Here is a 15,459-nt window from a genome sequence, read left to right on the forward strand (position 1 = left end):
ATCACCTTCCTGTCAGGAGGATGGTGCAGGGCAGGGCAAGCAGGCAAGCCCTACCCTACTCGCCCCTCTCGCCTTCTCTTCCTGTTTCTGCATCCACATGTCCGCCTCTCTTTCATCAACAGCTTTACATCCTCTGCATTTCTGAGTTTTTGTCATTTTGCTTTTCCTGTGCAATAAGGGAAGATACCAATTGGCAGAGGAATGACAATCAGAGACTATTTTAAGCTTTCCTTTGCTCAGCCATTGTTATTTTTACTTATCAAGGCTTACAAGCTTATCCTTTGTTCTGCTTTATTTTTAGAAGTTCTCCTTGTGCCCAGTAAAAAATTATACACTGCACAGTGAGTGTAAACACCACTCCAGCAACGTGGTTGTTGATTTTATATAGATATATGTGTATCTTCTTCGGGATCTCTTAATACAGGAACTTACATAAGAGGGAGGTATGGAAAAACCTGAAAGGGTTGTGAATATGATGCTGGAGAGGGCTGCATGAGATTTGTGGCAGAGTAGGGCAACCCAAGGGAGAGCAGAGCAGAGAAATGATCTTTCTTTTTTTTTTAAATTTATTACATGAAGTCTGGCTGGCAGCTAAAGCAAGAAACTATACAATACCAGCATGCGGGCGTGTACACAACAGTGCTGCAGTCAGGGCATCAATTTTGTATAGGAAATGACTGTTGAGGCAGCGCAGCAGTGGTTGTGAAGCACTTAGGCAGAGCGCACCTCCCTCTCTCCCCACTGTTACCACGAGCTGAGGGGAGGAGGGTTCCGCTTTTTCATTGCAATGGGGGGAAGAAAGCGCTGGCAGGAGCATCATGTCTGCCTCCGACTCGAGCGCTACAGGGCTCATCTGCAACAAGGTACGCTGTTAACCCTCCCCCTTATTTAACCACTCTGCATGCGATTCCAGCCTCTCCATCTACGCGTCCTCCATCTCTCTGCTCAGAGGCGTCTTCATTCTGCTTTTTTCCCTCTTCTTCTTCTCCCCAACCCTCTCACTCTTTTCTCAGCAGAAGTCTATTCACTTCATTCACTTTTCCAGCATCGCCCCTACTTGTCCTCTCGTCCCTCCCTCCCTCTTTTCTTCTTTACACACACTGAACTGTAAACACACAGTCTGTCTGTTTATCTCAACTCCATTACTTTACAGCGGTGCTTTTAACTAGTAGTTCAGTGGGTGGCCTGTCTGATGAATAATATGACTTGTGACCCATTTATTTATGGCTTGTCTTTTTATAAGGTCATTCATATCAATAAATATTATACCCCAGACCTGTTTGTGGGTCTGTTTTCCCTGTTGTCTACAATAATGTTTCGTGACATTGTTGTAAAAATGCAGCAGCAGCTTCAACACTTCACTGTGGAATTCAAAAATAAAAGACTGAGCTATAATTTCTGAAACAAAAGACATAACAGTATATATAGTACTGTTATGTCAATATAGTATTGATATATACTGAACAATTAATGGAATAATGTGTATTTATACATCTGCATAAATATGTATCTTATTTTGCACAGATTGCCATAATATTGTTCAGTCTACTTCAGGCATGATGGCTAAGTATAAAAAGAACAAACCATGGCTCTAACAGCTGGTTCATGATCAAGGAAACTTGTTTTGTCATGTGCATGCTTCCCTCTGCTGGTAAGAATCTACAACTGCTGCTGTGTCATTATCACACGTTCCCGTCCGGAACATCTGGGGGATTTCTCTGGACACCCTCTTTGCTGATAACTGTCAGCTGCGCTGTGAGCAGGTCTGTCTTTTTAAGGGTCGGGTCGGTCAGAAAACAGAGTGAGGTGTGAGTTTGCACGGTACAGTAAAGCTGTTCCAACACTGAGACTGATCTGTGTGTCTGTGATTGTGTTAGATTCCACTCTTGGTCCTATTTTTGTGCAATCAGAACAAGGATTTTTTTTTTTTTTTTTTTTTTTTTTTTTTACAGTGAGACAGAGTTTGTCAGAGCATGGAATAAGTAGTGAAATATAGTCATGATTTTTTTTTTCTGATCTTGCAATATATTCGGTTTGTTATAAATATGGATTGAAGGATGCATAAATATGAGGGATTACAACCATGGCTATGTCATACATTAGATCACTTAACAGTTTATTTAAAAATCAGGATCAAGATTCATCATCTGCATTTAACCTATCTAGAGTATTAGGAGCAGAAGGACTGAAATCCAGGTGTAAGTCTGTACACTGGACATTAAACTAGCATCCAGCTGTGAAGTAACAAAGCCATTATGCTGTCACATTGACACTAAAGCTTAAAATGTAAAGGGTTTTTTTTTTTAACTCATGCCCTTTAATATGCTACCCATACTGATGAGTTGGAATTGGTACATGCATATCAGCATCTGTTCCCATAATAGCTGGCAAAAGCTTATTTCCAAATTTCCAGCTTTCTTATTTCTTCACTGACAGAATTGCAATAGAGGCAAAAGTCTGTGAAATTCTTCTGTGACTGGCTTTCATTGGCACTGCACCATGGGATGTATCACACTTGCCTTTGAGGCTGTGTAGACGATTCTCTACATACTAATTGGGTACATATGAATAGTTGGAAGGCACTGAGGAAGAAAGAGAATGAGAAGTAGTTAGAAAGACAGAAGCAAAACACCCCAGAGGCTCCCCATACTATTAAAAGATAGGTTTAATGTGAGATTCTCAACTTCTGCCATGTATATTTTTTAAAGTTTTGTGTGATGCAAAAGAAAATGCCTGGACAGCAGACAGTTGATATTATGTCTATGCAAAGATCTGGACAGTGACAAAGAGAAAATGACTGTTGTGCAGCCCTTTTTCATCAAATCAAAGCAGTAAAATCAGACAACAACAGTACAGTTAGTGTGTGTGTGTGTGTGTGTGTGTGTGTGTGTGTGTGTGTGTGTGTGTGTGTGTGTGTGTGTGTGTGTGTGTGTGTGTGTGTGTGCACTGTGTATGCTGTGTGCTAATGAGACTCTGTCTGAACTTTAGAATAAATATCCTCCCATCTATCTGTAGAACTTTACGGACTTTAATTAGGTTTTGTTTCTTGTGCTGGCAGACGCTTCAGATTCTGTTCTGCTTCTGGCAGGCTTTGATATTCAAATGATATCCACAAAACTCTGTGCTGGATTCAGCTAAAATATTTTTCTGTTTGTTTTTTGCTGGGCAGGGTGAGGGGGGACAGAGGTGGAAAGAGGGATGAGGCAGGTGGGAGACAAAAGGTAAATGAAGGATGACGTTGTTCTGGAGCTATATTGAGCTGTCTTATGTGGATACTCCTGTTTGGTATGTGAGGAGTCTTCCAGCCTTACATCCAGCTGGGACCGCAGCCACCAGGGAAGAGCAGGCTTGGAGTGAAAGGATGAGTGTGGAGTTTATGGAGTGAGCATTCTGAGTTTTATTTACATAATCTGTATCTGTCTGTGCTGGATTTACTAATTCATTTTTAATGATTAAACTGTGGCATTTCAAGAATTGATGTTCTTGAGAAATGATTGATTGACATTTAAGCCCTCTTTTGAATATATAAACATAAAAATTCTCCCCTGCAATCTATCCTTCAAGCTTGGGTCCTCTACTAGAGGCTTGGAAGCTTGAGGGCCCTGCACAGTTGCTGTTAGCTGTTCCTAGGACTGCGCTCTTCTGAACAGAGATCTCAGATGTTGTTCCTGGGATCTGCTGGAGCCACTCGCCTAGCTTGGGGGCTCACTGCACAAATTGCTCCGATTACCAGTAGGACCACTGTTACCTTCACCCTCCACATCTTCTCAAGCTCTTCTCTGAGCCCTTGGTACCGGTACTTCTCTAGATTCTCGTGTTTCTTCTTCCTGATGTTGCTGTCATTCGGTATCGCTACATGTATCTCTATGGCTCTCTATGGCTCTCTTCCTCTGCTTGTTGTTTAGCCACCACCATTTTGTCCGTCTGTGTCTGGAAGTCCCACAGGATCTTAGCTCGGCCATTCTCCACGACCCTAGGGGCGTCTCCCATGGACTTCCAGGCCATATTCGGCACAGATGTTCCTGTACACTATGTCGGCCACTTGGTTATGGCGTTCCATGTATGCCCTGCCTGCTAGCATCTTACACCCTGCTGTTATGTGCTGGATTATCTTAGGGGGCATCTTTACACAGCCTGCACCTGGGGTCTTGCCTGGTGTGATAGACCCCAGCCTCTGGATCTTGTGCTCAAAGCTTGCTCCTGTGCTGCCATGATTAGTGCCTCTGTGCTGTCTTTCAGTCCAGCTTTGTCCAGCCACTGGTAGGATTTCTGGATGTCAGCCACTTCCTTTATCTGCCGATGGTACATACCATGCAGGGGCTTGTCCTTCCATGATGGTTACTCCTCTTGCTCCTCTTTCTTGGGTTTCTGCTCCCTGAGATATTCACTGATGTACTCGTGGATGTTCGCTGCCTCATCCTGGACTGTGGTACTGACACGCACCAGTCCCCGGCCTCCTTCATTCCGCTTAGCATACAGTCTCAGGGTGCTGGACTTGGGATAAAACCCTCCATGCATGTTTAGGAGCTTTCTCGTCTTGATGTCACTGGCTTCTATCTCCTCTTTATTATAACAGCAGGGTACCTGATCACAGACAAGGCGTAGGTGTTGATAGCCTGGATCTTGTTCTACCATTCAGCTGATTCCTCAGGACTTGCCTGACCCTCTGCAGGTACTTAGTGGTTGCAGCTTTCCTAGCAGCCTCTTCGTGGTTCCCATTTCCCTGTGGGATGCCCAGATACTTGTAGCTGTCCTCAATGTCTGCAATATTTCCTTCTGGTAGCTTAATCCCTTCAGTTCTGACTACCTTCCCTCTCTCTTTGTTATCATCCATCCCATCCACTTCTCCAGCCCGAATGACATTCTGATGTCATTGCTGTATATCCTGGTGGTGTGGATCAATGAATCGATGTCTCATTCACTCTTGTCATACAGCTTAATGTCATCCATGTACAGGAGGTGGCTGACGATTGCTCCGTTCCATAGTCGGTATCCGCAGCCAGTTTTGTTGATGATCTCACTGAGGGGGTTCAGGCCTATGCAGACCAGGACAGAGCATTTCCTTGATACGTCCCGGACTTAATGGTGACTTGTGCTATGGGCTTGAACTTGGCATTTAGTGTTGTTGGCACATCCCCATTGAGTTCCTGATGAAGGCTTGACGGGTCCTGTTGATCTTGTACAATTCCAGGCATTCCAGGATCCAGGTGTGGGGCATCGAGTCATAGTGCACAGGTTGGTCAGTCTGGTCTTGCAGTCTCGAGCGACTGCTTTATCTACCAAGAGCTGGCGTTTCGGTCCTCTGTTATTCCTGCCAATTCATTTCTGTGCCCCTGCTCATGTATTGAGCCATGTGCCTGTTCATCTTAGCCACTATGATGCCTGAAAGGAGCTTTCAAGTGGTACTAAGGCAGCTTATTGGCTGGTAGTTGGATGGGACCGGTCCCTTCTGGGGGTCCTTGGGGATCAGGACTGTCTGGCCTTCAGTTAGCCATTCTGGGTGTGTTTCATCCATTAGAATAGAATAGAATGCCTTTATTGTCACTATACAGTTGTACAATGAGATACAGAGAATAATGAGATACAGAGCAGCCTGTTCATTTGTGCTGCCACTTTAGATCCACTAGCCACTGAGCATTGCTGTTGTGGGTTGCATCCTTCTCCCATATGCTCTTCCAGTATTGCTCCAGGCTTGGTGGTGTGGTTCTCACATTGTTCCCCTGCCACAGAGCGTATACCTTGGATGGTTCTTTGGAGTACAGCTGGTTTATTCTCCTGGTTTCTATTTCTGTGTTGAAGAAGCTGTGTTGTCTTCAAGACTTTACACAGCACTGTCAGTATGATCTTAAATTGTAAAACAGTACCAGTGGTAATAGTCCTATGTAGTTGTTTTTGTTTCATTATAAATCATATCCAGAAATTGGATATAATTCTGGATATTGCAGCATGTTTTATCAAAATGCTTGTGTTTGTATGCTTGGTTGAAAATTGGACTTTTGCCAACATATGGTGTGCCAGTCTGAGTGAATAAATAGACAGCAAGGTTGTGTTGCTTGTTAGTGTTGCAGAACTCGTGTTCATATTCCCCTGGGTGACATGCTTTGGAAAGCTACAGAAGAAGACACCCAGGTGCAGAAACAGGTGAATAGGAAGGAAAGAAAAGGAAAGAAATACGGAGGTCAATGCGTAGACGATGATCTATCTGTAGCTGAATTCGCAACATATGAACTAAGTCTGTGTTTTCTATGCCGTGAGGAATTCTGAACAGCTGCTACCAGGTACCTTATTGGGCTGATTTATGTCGTCTCCACCTGCTTTAAGACTTGTTTCTTTCCTTTCCTCGTTCACTCAGGGTTCAGCCGATTCCTACACTAGTCGACCCTCTGATTCCGACCTGTCCCTGGAGGAGGACCAGGAGGCGTCTCGGCGTGAAGCCGAGCGCCAGGCTCAGCTGCAGCTGGAGAGAGCCAAGGTGAGACCCTCAAGGTCAAAGGTCAATTATTGGCTTTAAAATCACCTCTACCTCCTGAGGTACCGCAATAAAGTCCTGAGTCATGCTGAAAGCCTGCGTTCCAGTCGACCACTTTAGTCTTTATGTGTGTAAGAGTCTACAGAACTAAAACTAATCTTCAGATACAAATTTTGCTAAATATTAAAGAAAAGATCATTCGATATATTGCCATAGATCTTATTTGTTTTTGGTTTTTTTGTCGTCCACAGGCTAAACCAGTAGCATTTGCGGTGAGAACCAATGTGAGTTACTGTGGGGCCCTTGATGAAGATTGTCCAGTCCAAGGTGCTGCAATTAACTTTGAAACCAAAGACTTTCTGCACATAAAAGAGGTGAGAGCCATTACAATTCTGCATTTTTACATGGTTTACAAATAAAGTAACAATAAATATTCACTATGATTAATGTTAACGCATCTTGCATCATAAGAGGTGTCTTTCACTGTTACACAGAAATACAACAATGACTGGTGGATTGGTCGGCTGGTGAAGGAAGGGGCAGACATCACTTTCATCCCCAGTCCAGTCAAACTTGAGGCCATGAGGATAAAGCAAGAGCAGAAAGCAGCAGCTAGGTCAGAGATCACGCAGCTCTGAGAGACCTCTGTTATCATTCCTCTGTTTTTCAGACGCTGTTGTCCTAATTTTAGCAGCTTCCTCTGCAGCACACTCTTTGTAAAGTTATTTTATTACTTCTGCTCATATGTTGCTGTGGTTTGGAGGTCCTTCTTTCTAAATTGCCTCCTTAGGGGATCCACGCATAATGAAGCTTTGCATTATGTTGCTCCACAGGAAAGGAGGGAACGCGTCATCCGGAGGCTGGAGGTCCACCCCTCCATCTGCAGGTGAGAGAGACTGAAGGAGTCCTGCTGCCATGTCTGTCTGTCAGGCCTTCAAGCTGCTACTGAGTCAGATTTGCATACAGGGACTATTTCTGGGCAAAAATGTTACCTTCAGGGAAAACACGCGTTTACAAAAATCTTTTTACTATAGTGTTTTACTTTAAATCAAACTGAAGTTCAAAAGTTATTTGATCACTGCTGAATTTGGATCAGAGCTTCCTGAATAACACACAGTTAACAAAACAGTGCAATTGTGAAGGAAAACTCGAGTGAATACAAAAAAAAAAAAAGCCCAGATTTTTATTGTTCTTTTTTTATTGTTTTATTATTTTCATTTCATTTCCAGAGTGGGGTTACTCATTTCTGTTTAGTCTTTATTGTTTAAAAATGTTTTAGTCTTGTTAGCCCTGTTAGTAACTAACAATTTTGCTAAGTGGAATCATAACCCCCTCCACTCCATTTTCACAAACACTGGATACGCCCCTGCTCATCACTAATTGCAAGAACCCACTTAGCTTTTCTCCTCTTTGCTCAATGTTCATTCTGTTTGTTTTCAAAGCCAAACAGAAGCAGAAACAGGTATGTTGGGGTATTCATCTGTGTATCACTCTGCTCCGATTATTGAATTTAAATTTTTTTATTTAATTTTTATGACTTTAAAATCTATCTCTGTGATTGTGTATTACTGTAACTTCCACATATCCTCATTTTCATGACTTCCACACTGTCTGCCTGTGGCCTGTGCAGACCGAACATGTTCCCCCATATGATGTGGTCCCTTCAATGCGGCCGGTGGTCCTGGTGGGTCCTTCGCTGAAAGGCTACGAGGTGAGTCAGCCATCAGTACTGTTCTTCAGTTATTCGGGCCTGGTTCTGTTTAATCTTGTGTTTCAATGAATGTAAATTAATTTGATTTAAATATTAAATGTATTTTTTAGAGATAGTTTTTTTTAATGTATTTTTATTATGGACAACACATTTGATCAGGGTTGCATTTTGGTCCAGTCAGAAAATATTGCAATAGCTATCTGACAAATTGATGCAAAGTAAAAATGACAAATTTTAGCGATAGTTTGGCGATCCTTTAACTTTGTCTCTAGCGTGAACATTTATGAAATTTGAGATTCGTGCTGCTCAGGATGAGTCATTGGCTGCCAGTCTCAGGTCAAAATCTCACTTTTTAGCGGCAAACCTAATGATGTCCCAAAGTAGCCTCTGCTGTAAAATGTGTATAATTAGTAAACTCGTATTGTTATTATGAGCATATTAGTATGCTGACACAAGCAGTTAGCTGAAAGTACCACTGTGCCTAAGTGCAGCCCACAGAGCTGCAATGTAGCATATTGCTTTTCCAGAAAAAGACAAATAAGCTATTCTGAGGCATTACTTAATGTTGCAGTAATCTAACTGGGAATTAGCCATTATGTGAAGCCTTTCATTCACTTTGCTTTTATTAACAAAGAATAAAAAATTAGGAAATTAAGCAGGAGATTAAGCAATAATATTTACTGTAACTATATGTTAAACGTATTTAGATGTTTGAGTTATTTCCAGCTTGTTTCTGCTCTTTTTTTGTTCTGGCTTCCCATTCTAGCTTCAGTTTAATGTGGTGTGGATTTTCTGATCCAGTAAAACTGGGGTGGTTGGCTTCCATTATCCCATGAACACTTTTACTAAGCCGCAGTCCCACCCTGATGAAATTAAAGGGCACACAATAGGCATCTTAGATCCATTTGAGAGCTACAGAACTGCATGTATGCCCCTTTGCATTAGCCACACTATGTGTTATACTCCCATACTCAACACACACACACACACACACACACGCACACATCACAGATGAGACATATGAAAACACACTGCAGTCAAAACGAAATCATGTCAGAATGCATCAATTTCGAATGACTCTGTGGATGAATATGTGAGGCATGTGCTTCAACATTTTCTCCCTGCCTTGCTCTTTCCTCTGTGGCGGTGCAGGCTATGAGCCAAGCTGTTTGTTTTGTGTGTGTGTGTGTGTGTGTGTGTGTGTGTGTGTGTGTGTGTGTGTGTGTGTGTGTGTGTGTGTGTGTGTGTGTGTGTGTGTGTGTGTGTGTGTGTGTGCATGTTGAAATATTTATGCATTGCTCTGGTAATGTGCTTTGGGGATGCTCCAGTGGTGAATGCCAGGCTGCCTCTTTCTCTCATTCCCTCACATTCTCTTGCTCTGTGCTCCGTCTCTCATGTACAAATTATTTTCGGCGGCTCATCGGGGTTCTTCGGCACTGTCTCTCCTCCTTTCCACTCCTTTGCCTTCTTTCTCCATCTCTCTGTTTCAGTGTGGAAGCTTCATCCTCTACTCCAAAGGCCATTCATTTTTCAGGACTGTTTGAAAATAGACTGCTTCACTTCATCCTGGCAGTGCACAAACATCATTGTGCAACTCAGACATCCAAGTGATTTAACATTGAAAAAGAAGGACTGCAATGCTGCTCATTTTTAGCTGTGCTGACTCTTCTGTCTCTTTACAAAGCTATAACTGATTCGTCTTAATGCTAAAAAATCACGTCACTGTCCTTCCAGCTGTTTACGGCTTCATTATAGTGTGTGACAGCTGTATTAATCCTCATTTAGTGCAGACACTTAAAGTCAGGTGTCACTAAAATCAGTGAAACATGCAAGAAATACTAAAGAGCTAGATATGTGTGCATGAGTGAATGCATATTTCACAGCACTTTCTCTCTCACAACTTCCCTCACTTATCTTCCTCGTTTCTGTTTCCTAGGTAACAGACATGATGCAGAAAGCTTTGTTTGACTTCCTAAAGCACCGATTTGATGGCAGGTGGGTAACGGCTGTCTGTGTCGCTTTCTGCAGATGCAGAGCAGCGTACAGTAACGTCTGAACTGCTGAGCTGTTTGTGGGTTTCTGAATTATACGTTTCGTGCTCGAAAGCACACATGATGACGATGATTTATTTTTAGTTGCAAGAGAGACAGCACGAGTTCGTCTCCTCCTTTGAAATGGAACAGTTGTGGATGTGATGTGATGAGACGCTTCTTGTTTAGGATCACTATTACCCGGGTGACCGCTGATCTGTCATTGGCAAAGCGCTCAGTGCTGAACAAGAAAGCCATAATGGAGAGATCCAACACACGCTCGAGTCTGGGTGAGAGATTAACAAAAAAGAAACAACTTGTCTTTGATCTTTTTTTGCTCAATAAAGATGGACAGCTGCTAAAAATAGATGCCTCTTCTGTCTTCAATGACAGAAAAACTTAAATAAGTGATGCAGCTCTGTTAAAAGTGGCTTATGCAACTCTCTGTCATTCACAGCTGAGGTCCAGAGTGAAATAGAGAGGATCTTCGAGCTGGCCAAGTCTCTTCAGCTGGTCGTCCTGGACGCAGACACCATCAATCACCCAGCACAGCTCCTCAAAACCTCTCTGGCTCCCATCATTGTCTACGTCAAAGTCTCGTCACCTAAAGTAAAGTACAATCCTCAAAGCTGCCTTTCTGTTCACATTCTGGGTTCTGAGCAAAAAAGTGTTTAATTAACCCTCTGTGGCACTATTTTAATTAATTAAATATTTGCTGGTTCCCAGCAACAAAATGGCTTGTTTTAGACAAATTTACATGGTAAATGATGTACATGGTTACATGGTTCTCTCCAGGTACTCCAGCACCCTCCAGCAGTCCATGCTATTAATGGAGTTGGGTTAATTGGTTATTCTAAATGACTCATAGGTGTGAATGGTTCTCTCTATGTGTTGGCCCTGTGACAGGCTTGTGAACTGTACCCTGTCTCTCGCCCAGTGGTAGCTAAGATAGGTTCCAGCCTCCCTGTAAACCTGAATAGGATGAGAGGAAGCAGATGGATGGATAAATGATAACAGAATTAGAAAGTTCAACTTGGAAGGTTTTAAAATAGTACACTTCCCGTATAGATTAACATTTGTTTGAAGGAGATTGAAAGAGGCAAATCAATGAGGAGAAATCATTTGGAAGAATTGAACAGGAATTGAGACTTTGATGACTCATAATGGCAGAACAGAATCCCAGCAGTGATAGGATTTAAAGCTCTGAGTGACTCTGAGTGGGAAATGGGGAGGAAGTGGGCTGCACAAATGAGACTCTGAAAGGGAGAATGAAAGAGAGCGTAGATTTAAACCACACAGAGTGGAGGCTGATTGGCTCAAATAAGGCGGGCGAGAAGATGATTGGACTAGAGTAATGATGTCAGTATTGAGACGGACAGCACGGAAAAGAGGTAGACATGGAAACAGGAAAACAGGCAGATGAGTGATTACAGATCTTTCTTACTGAACGTACGCATAAGCGTCATTTAAACAATTTCTGTCTGTAAGGGGTGTGTCTAATGCGGTTAAAACTGATAAATTCATTGTATACAATTAAATTAAAACCATGCTCGTTCATTGTTTTTGTGTGTGTGTCTGAATCATCTGGCAGGTTCTTCAGAGGTTGATTAAATCTCGAGGAAAATCACAAAGCAAACACCTCAATGTCCAGATGATGGCAGGGGACAAGCTCGCTCAGTGTCCACCTGTATGTCACGTTATCTAACAACAATTAAATGATATTTTAAAAGTTTAAAAAGTTTTCATTTAGGGACTTTGTATAAGTTTTCTCTTATCATTTTCTGAATCAACAGGAGATGTTTGATGTCATCCTGGATGAGAATCAGCTGGAAGATGCATGTGACCACCTTGCAGAGTACCTGGAAATTTATTGGCGTGCTACGCACCTCCCCTGTTCTGCCCCAGTGAATCCCTTACTGGACCAAAGTGTGATAACTCCACCTTCTGCTAACTCCAGCCAACAGGTAAGAGGAAAAAGAAACTCCTCAGGTGGTGCTTGATTTACTACTTTCGGATGCATTATTAATCATATATCCTTTGCTTCCTGTGTCCATTCTAGTTTTCTGAGACTCAAGAGTTGATAGAATGAGCACTACTTCCGACATAGGTGAGATGAAATCTGTTTTACTTTTCTGGATCTGCTATCGCTACTGTCTCTTGAAATTTGCCCCTTCGACCTCTGCAGGAGCAGCTTGTGCTGTCAGCTGGGGTCAGACAAGAAGTCGTAGTGCACAGGGACCAGGGCACCACCAGGGGGCAGCAGCAGTCCTCGTCTCTCCAAACCTAGCCACCACCTTCTCCAGCCACACCTGGGCCAAAGAAAAGAGGAAAAGCAGAGTATGGTGAGCAAGAAGGAGCAGGAGGCTGGTGAGCTGGAAGGAGAGAAGACACAAAAACAGGAAAACAAGAAGAAGGAGGAGAATGATTTGATCAATGCTGCAACAGAAGAAGGAGCCTCCACTTTACTGCTGCCCCCTCGGCAAAAGCTCCCTGCTCCCACTACCACACAACAACTCAGGGCCAATTTCTACAGCTCCACGTGCACTGGTATTTCAGAAAAACAGTGTAGCAGTGCAGTTACAACTCACTATCTGCCCCCTCTCTCATATTTTTCTCTCACCGTGACCTTAAACTTGTACCTCACTCCCCGCTTTTACATTTGAAGTCACATCTCCCACCTGACAAAGGTGTGCCAGCCTACGTTTGCTCACACAGGCAGATTCGCCTCTCACTGTAGCTACATCACACACCTGTAAAGTTCAGAGTAAGTTAGCCTACAGTCCTGTAGCATAGCAAAGCTACCAGTGTAAAACCTATACACCCTCCAAATACAGGGTTCCAGGGGGTTTGTGTCTGATACACGTCACTTAAAGAGGGTGACAGAAAATCAGCTTTGTATGTCTTCCATCTCTGCAGCTCTCAATGAGCTGTCATTCCAAATGTTTAACCAAATGTTTTCTCTATAGCACAAATGCAATGTCAGAGGCATCATGTTGTCACTTATGTTAGAGGACTCTTACTTTCCCTTACTTGCAACTCCTGTTTTTATGTTCTTCTTTCTATTGACCTTTTTACTGTAACTGTCATTACTACTGTTTATAATTCGTAAGCTCACTCTCGGTGTCACTGATTGCATATCTGTACACAACAGTGATGCTGAGCACGTGTATAACAAGCACAGACATGCACAGACAGTCTATATGCATCTTTGTCACAGCTGTGAATGTATAAACGCTGGTCCACTGGCTTAGGAAGGATTACTTATAATAACTGTGGTTTGCAGATGATTGGAGGCTAAACCCGAAAAAGTCTGTTATCACATCTAAATATCCTAAATATTTACACTTTCCAAATTTTTACTGTATTTACATGATTTTCCTACCCCAAAGAAAAAATGGTTTGTAAAATAGTTTTATCCTCCCAGAAATAATTGATCACAGATAACCCATGTTTAACATGGTTTATTCCACAACTGCTTCTGTCTTAGGACTAACTTCAAAATGTTCATTAAGATGGTTTGAAAGTAAAACTTTCTAAACCACCTTTCTCTTTTTGTTGGAACCAACTTTTTGAATAAGCCAATAATAATAATAATAATAATAATGGAAATATTAGAAATGAGAAAGATTAATGATTTCCAACAACATCTGTGGACGATTAACAGTTAAATATTACCTCATTGTGTCTTCTGAACGTGGTGCTTGGTGATTGTAGCTCTAAATTACAATAAGTGCATCACCGTAAGCTACGCAGCCAGGAACGTGGTTATTTATTTATTTATGTTCAATATTTTGCTGTTACTCTCTGTGAATATAGCGTCAGCATTAAGTTGCTCTGTGAATAAGAAGCTGTGGACACTCACTACACTACACCACTGAGAAGACCTCATCTCTTCTATAGGAACATGTAAGATCTCTGAGCACACGAACTGATTGTAAAGGTTTACTTCCTGACAAGCCTGGGAAAGTATTTTATTATCATTTGACATGAGGGTGACCTCTGGTGATGTATTTACGTTAGTACCAGGTCTTATAACCATTATTACTTATTCTCTGCCCACATAGCAGGATATACATTATATATATGCATAGACATTAATCAAAAACATGTCAGATTTCATGTGCGTACAAGCACCAGTGTTCTCTTTTCTGCATCCATTTCATGTCTTGCATTGCTCACAAAAATGAATGCGTCTCAGTAAGCACTTCAATAATCGCATTAATGCAACTGCTTGTGTCATTTAAAGCTACAGAATTCAGCTAACATATCATACATGTAAATAATCTAATATATGTGCATGATATATTGTATTCCTGTTTCATCAGAAGGGCTTTTTCAGATCAGCGTCACATGAGCCGTTCACGCTTCAGACTAAATCAGCGCGACCTATGTAACCACTTACATATGCATTATAAAGGCTTAAATGTAAATACTGTATATTAAATATGCAGATACTATTATTATTAGCAGATTCCACAATAACAGCAAAAGCTGACAGGTTTTAACCAGTACACAATTCTATAATCAGCATCTCAGAAAGCATGTGTTTATATGTAATATCCTCTTTTTTTTTAAAGAATGGTGCACAGCTTATATAGGACCGCTATTAAGGTTGCTTCCACTAACACCCTGATTCATTTCTGAAGGGCCGGGTTTGAGATACATAACTTCTACTTCATGAAACACAGAGAGCACAGTACCTTCTTTCGATAAAACCTACTCAGCTTCTCCTGTTGCTTAATTTTTATTGCAGGAAATTTATACAAAAGTCAATTATACTTCTTTGGTTTTCCAAAGCACAATTTTTTACAATTATCATTTCCTATTGCGTTTCACTTGCCTAAATTCTGTATGCAATACAAAGTTTAGCATCAACGAGACACTAGCTGAGACTATCAAAATATCTCCTCAGTTAAGGTGGAGTATAATTGCACTACTATTATTTATACTAAACGTTATGCTGTATCCACCTCCAATACAGAGAAAAAAACTGTTTGGCCTAATGATGATGTCAACGTTTCTCATCGTTTCTGACAAGTCTGCAAGATAAATGATATCCAACAGTGTCTGATGATGATGTGTAATGGGTGCATCTTTTGTCAATAGCACACGAGAAGGAGGAGGTGAATAAAAAAAACCCCATTTAATTAACGTTTGTGTGTGCCATGTGACTTTTCATCAGCTATTCACAAAACCACCAACAGAGGGCAGAAGTAGCATTCTAGCAATCTATCTATGCAACAAACAAG

General features: G+C 41.8%; 1 protein-coding gene across 1 annotated transcript; it reads left to right on the forward strand.

Moving 5' to 3' along the window:
- The first annotated feature begins 812 nt into the window (after window positions 1–812).
- Window positions 813–15,361, forward strand: cacnb3b (calcium channel, voltage-dependent, beta 3b). Its single transcript, XM_031746884.2, has 14 exons — window positions 813–863; window positions 6,353–6,472; window positions 6,721–6,843; window positions 6,964–7,085; window positions 7,303–7,355; window positions 7,912–7,931; window positions 8,100–8,180; window positions 10,117–10,175; window positions 10,400–10,500; window positions 10,668–10,819; window positions 11,802–11,897; window positions 12,004–12,174; window positions 12,270–12,317; window positions 12,396–15,361. The coding sequence occupies exons 1-13, from the start codon at window positions 819–821 to the stop codon at window positions 12,297–12,299; spliced, it is 1,173 nt and encodes a 390-aa protein (XP_031602744.1). The 5' UTR covers window positions 813–818; the 3' UTR covers window positions 12,300–12,317; window positions 12,396–15,361.
- Window positions 15,362–15,459: the final 98 nt, after the last annotated feature.

This window comes from Oreochromis aureus, linkage group 20 (assembly GCF_013358895.1).
Source record: "Oreochromis aureus strain Israel breed Guangdong linkage group 20, ZZ_aureus, whole genome shotgun sequence".
In the NCBI taxonomy this organism is placed as follows: Eukaryota; Metazoa; Chordata; class Actinopteri; order Cichliformes; family Cichlidae; genus Oreochromis; species Oreochromis aureus.

Coding starts and splice junctions, on each gene's coding strand:
- cacnb3b (XM_031746884.2), top strand. CDS start 819: ATGTCTGCCTCCGACTCGAGCGCTACAGGGCTCATCTGCAACAAG. Junction 10,176..10,399: donor AAGCACCGATTTGATGGCAG/GTGGGTAACGGC, acceptor CTTCTTGTTTAG/GATCACTATTACCCGGGTGA. Junction 10,501..10,667: donor CAACACACGCTCGAGTCTGG/GTGAGAGATTAA, acceptor TGTCATTCACAG/CTGAGGTCCAGAGTGAAATA.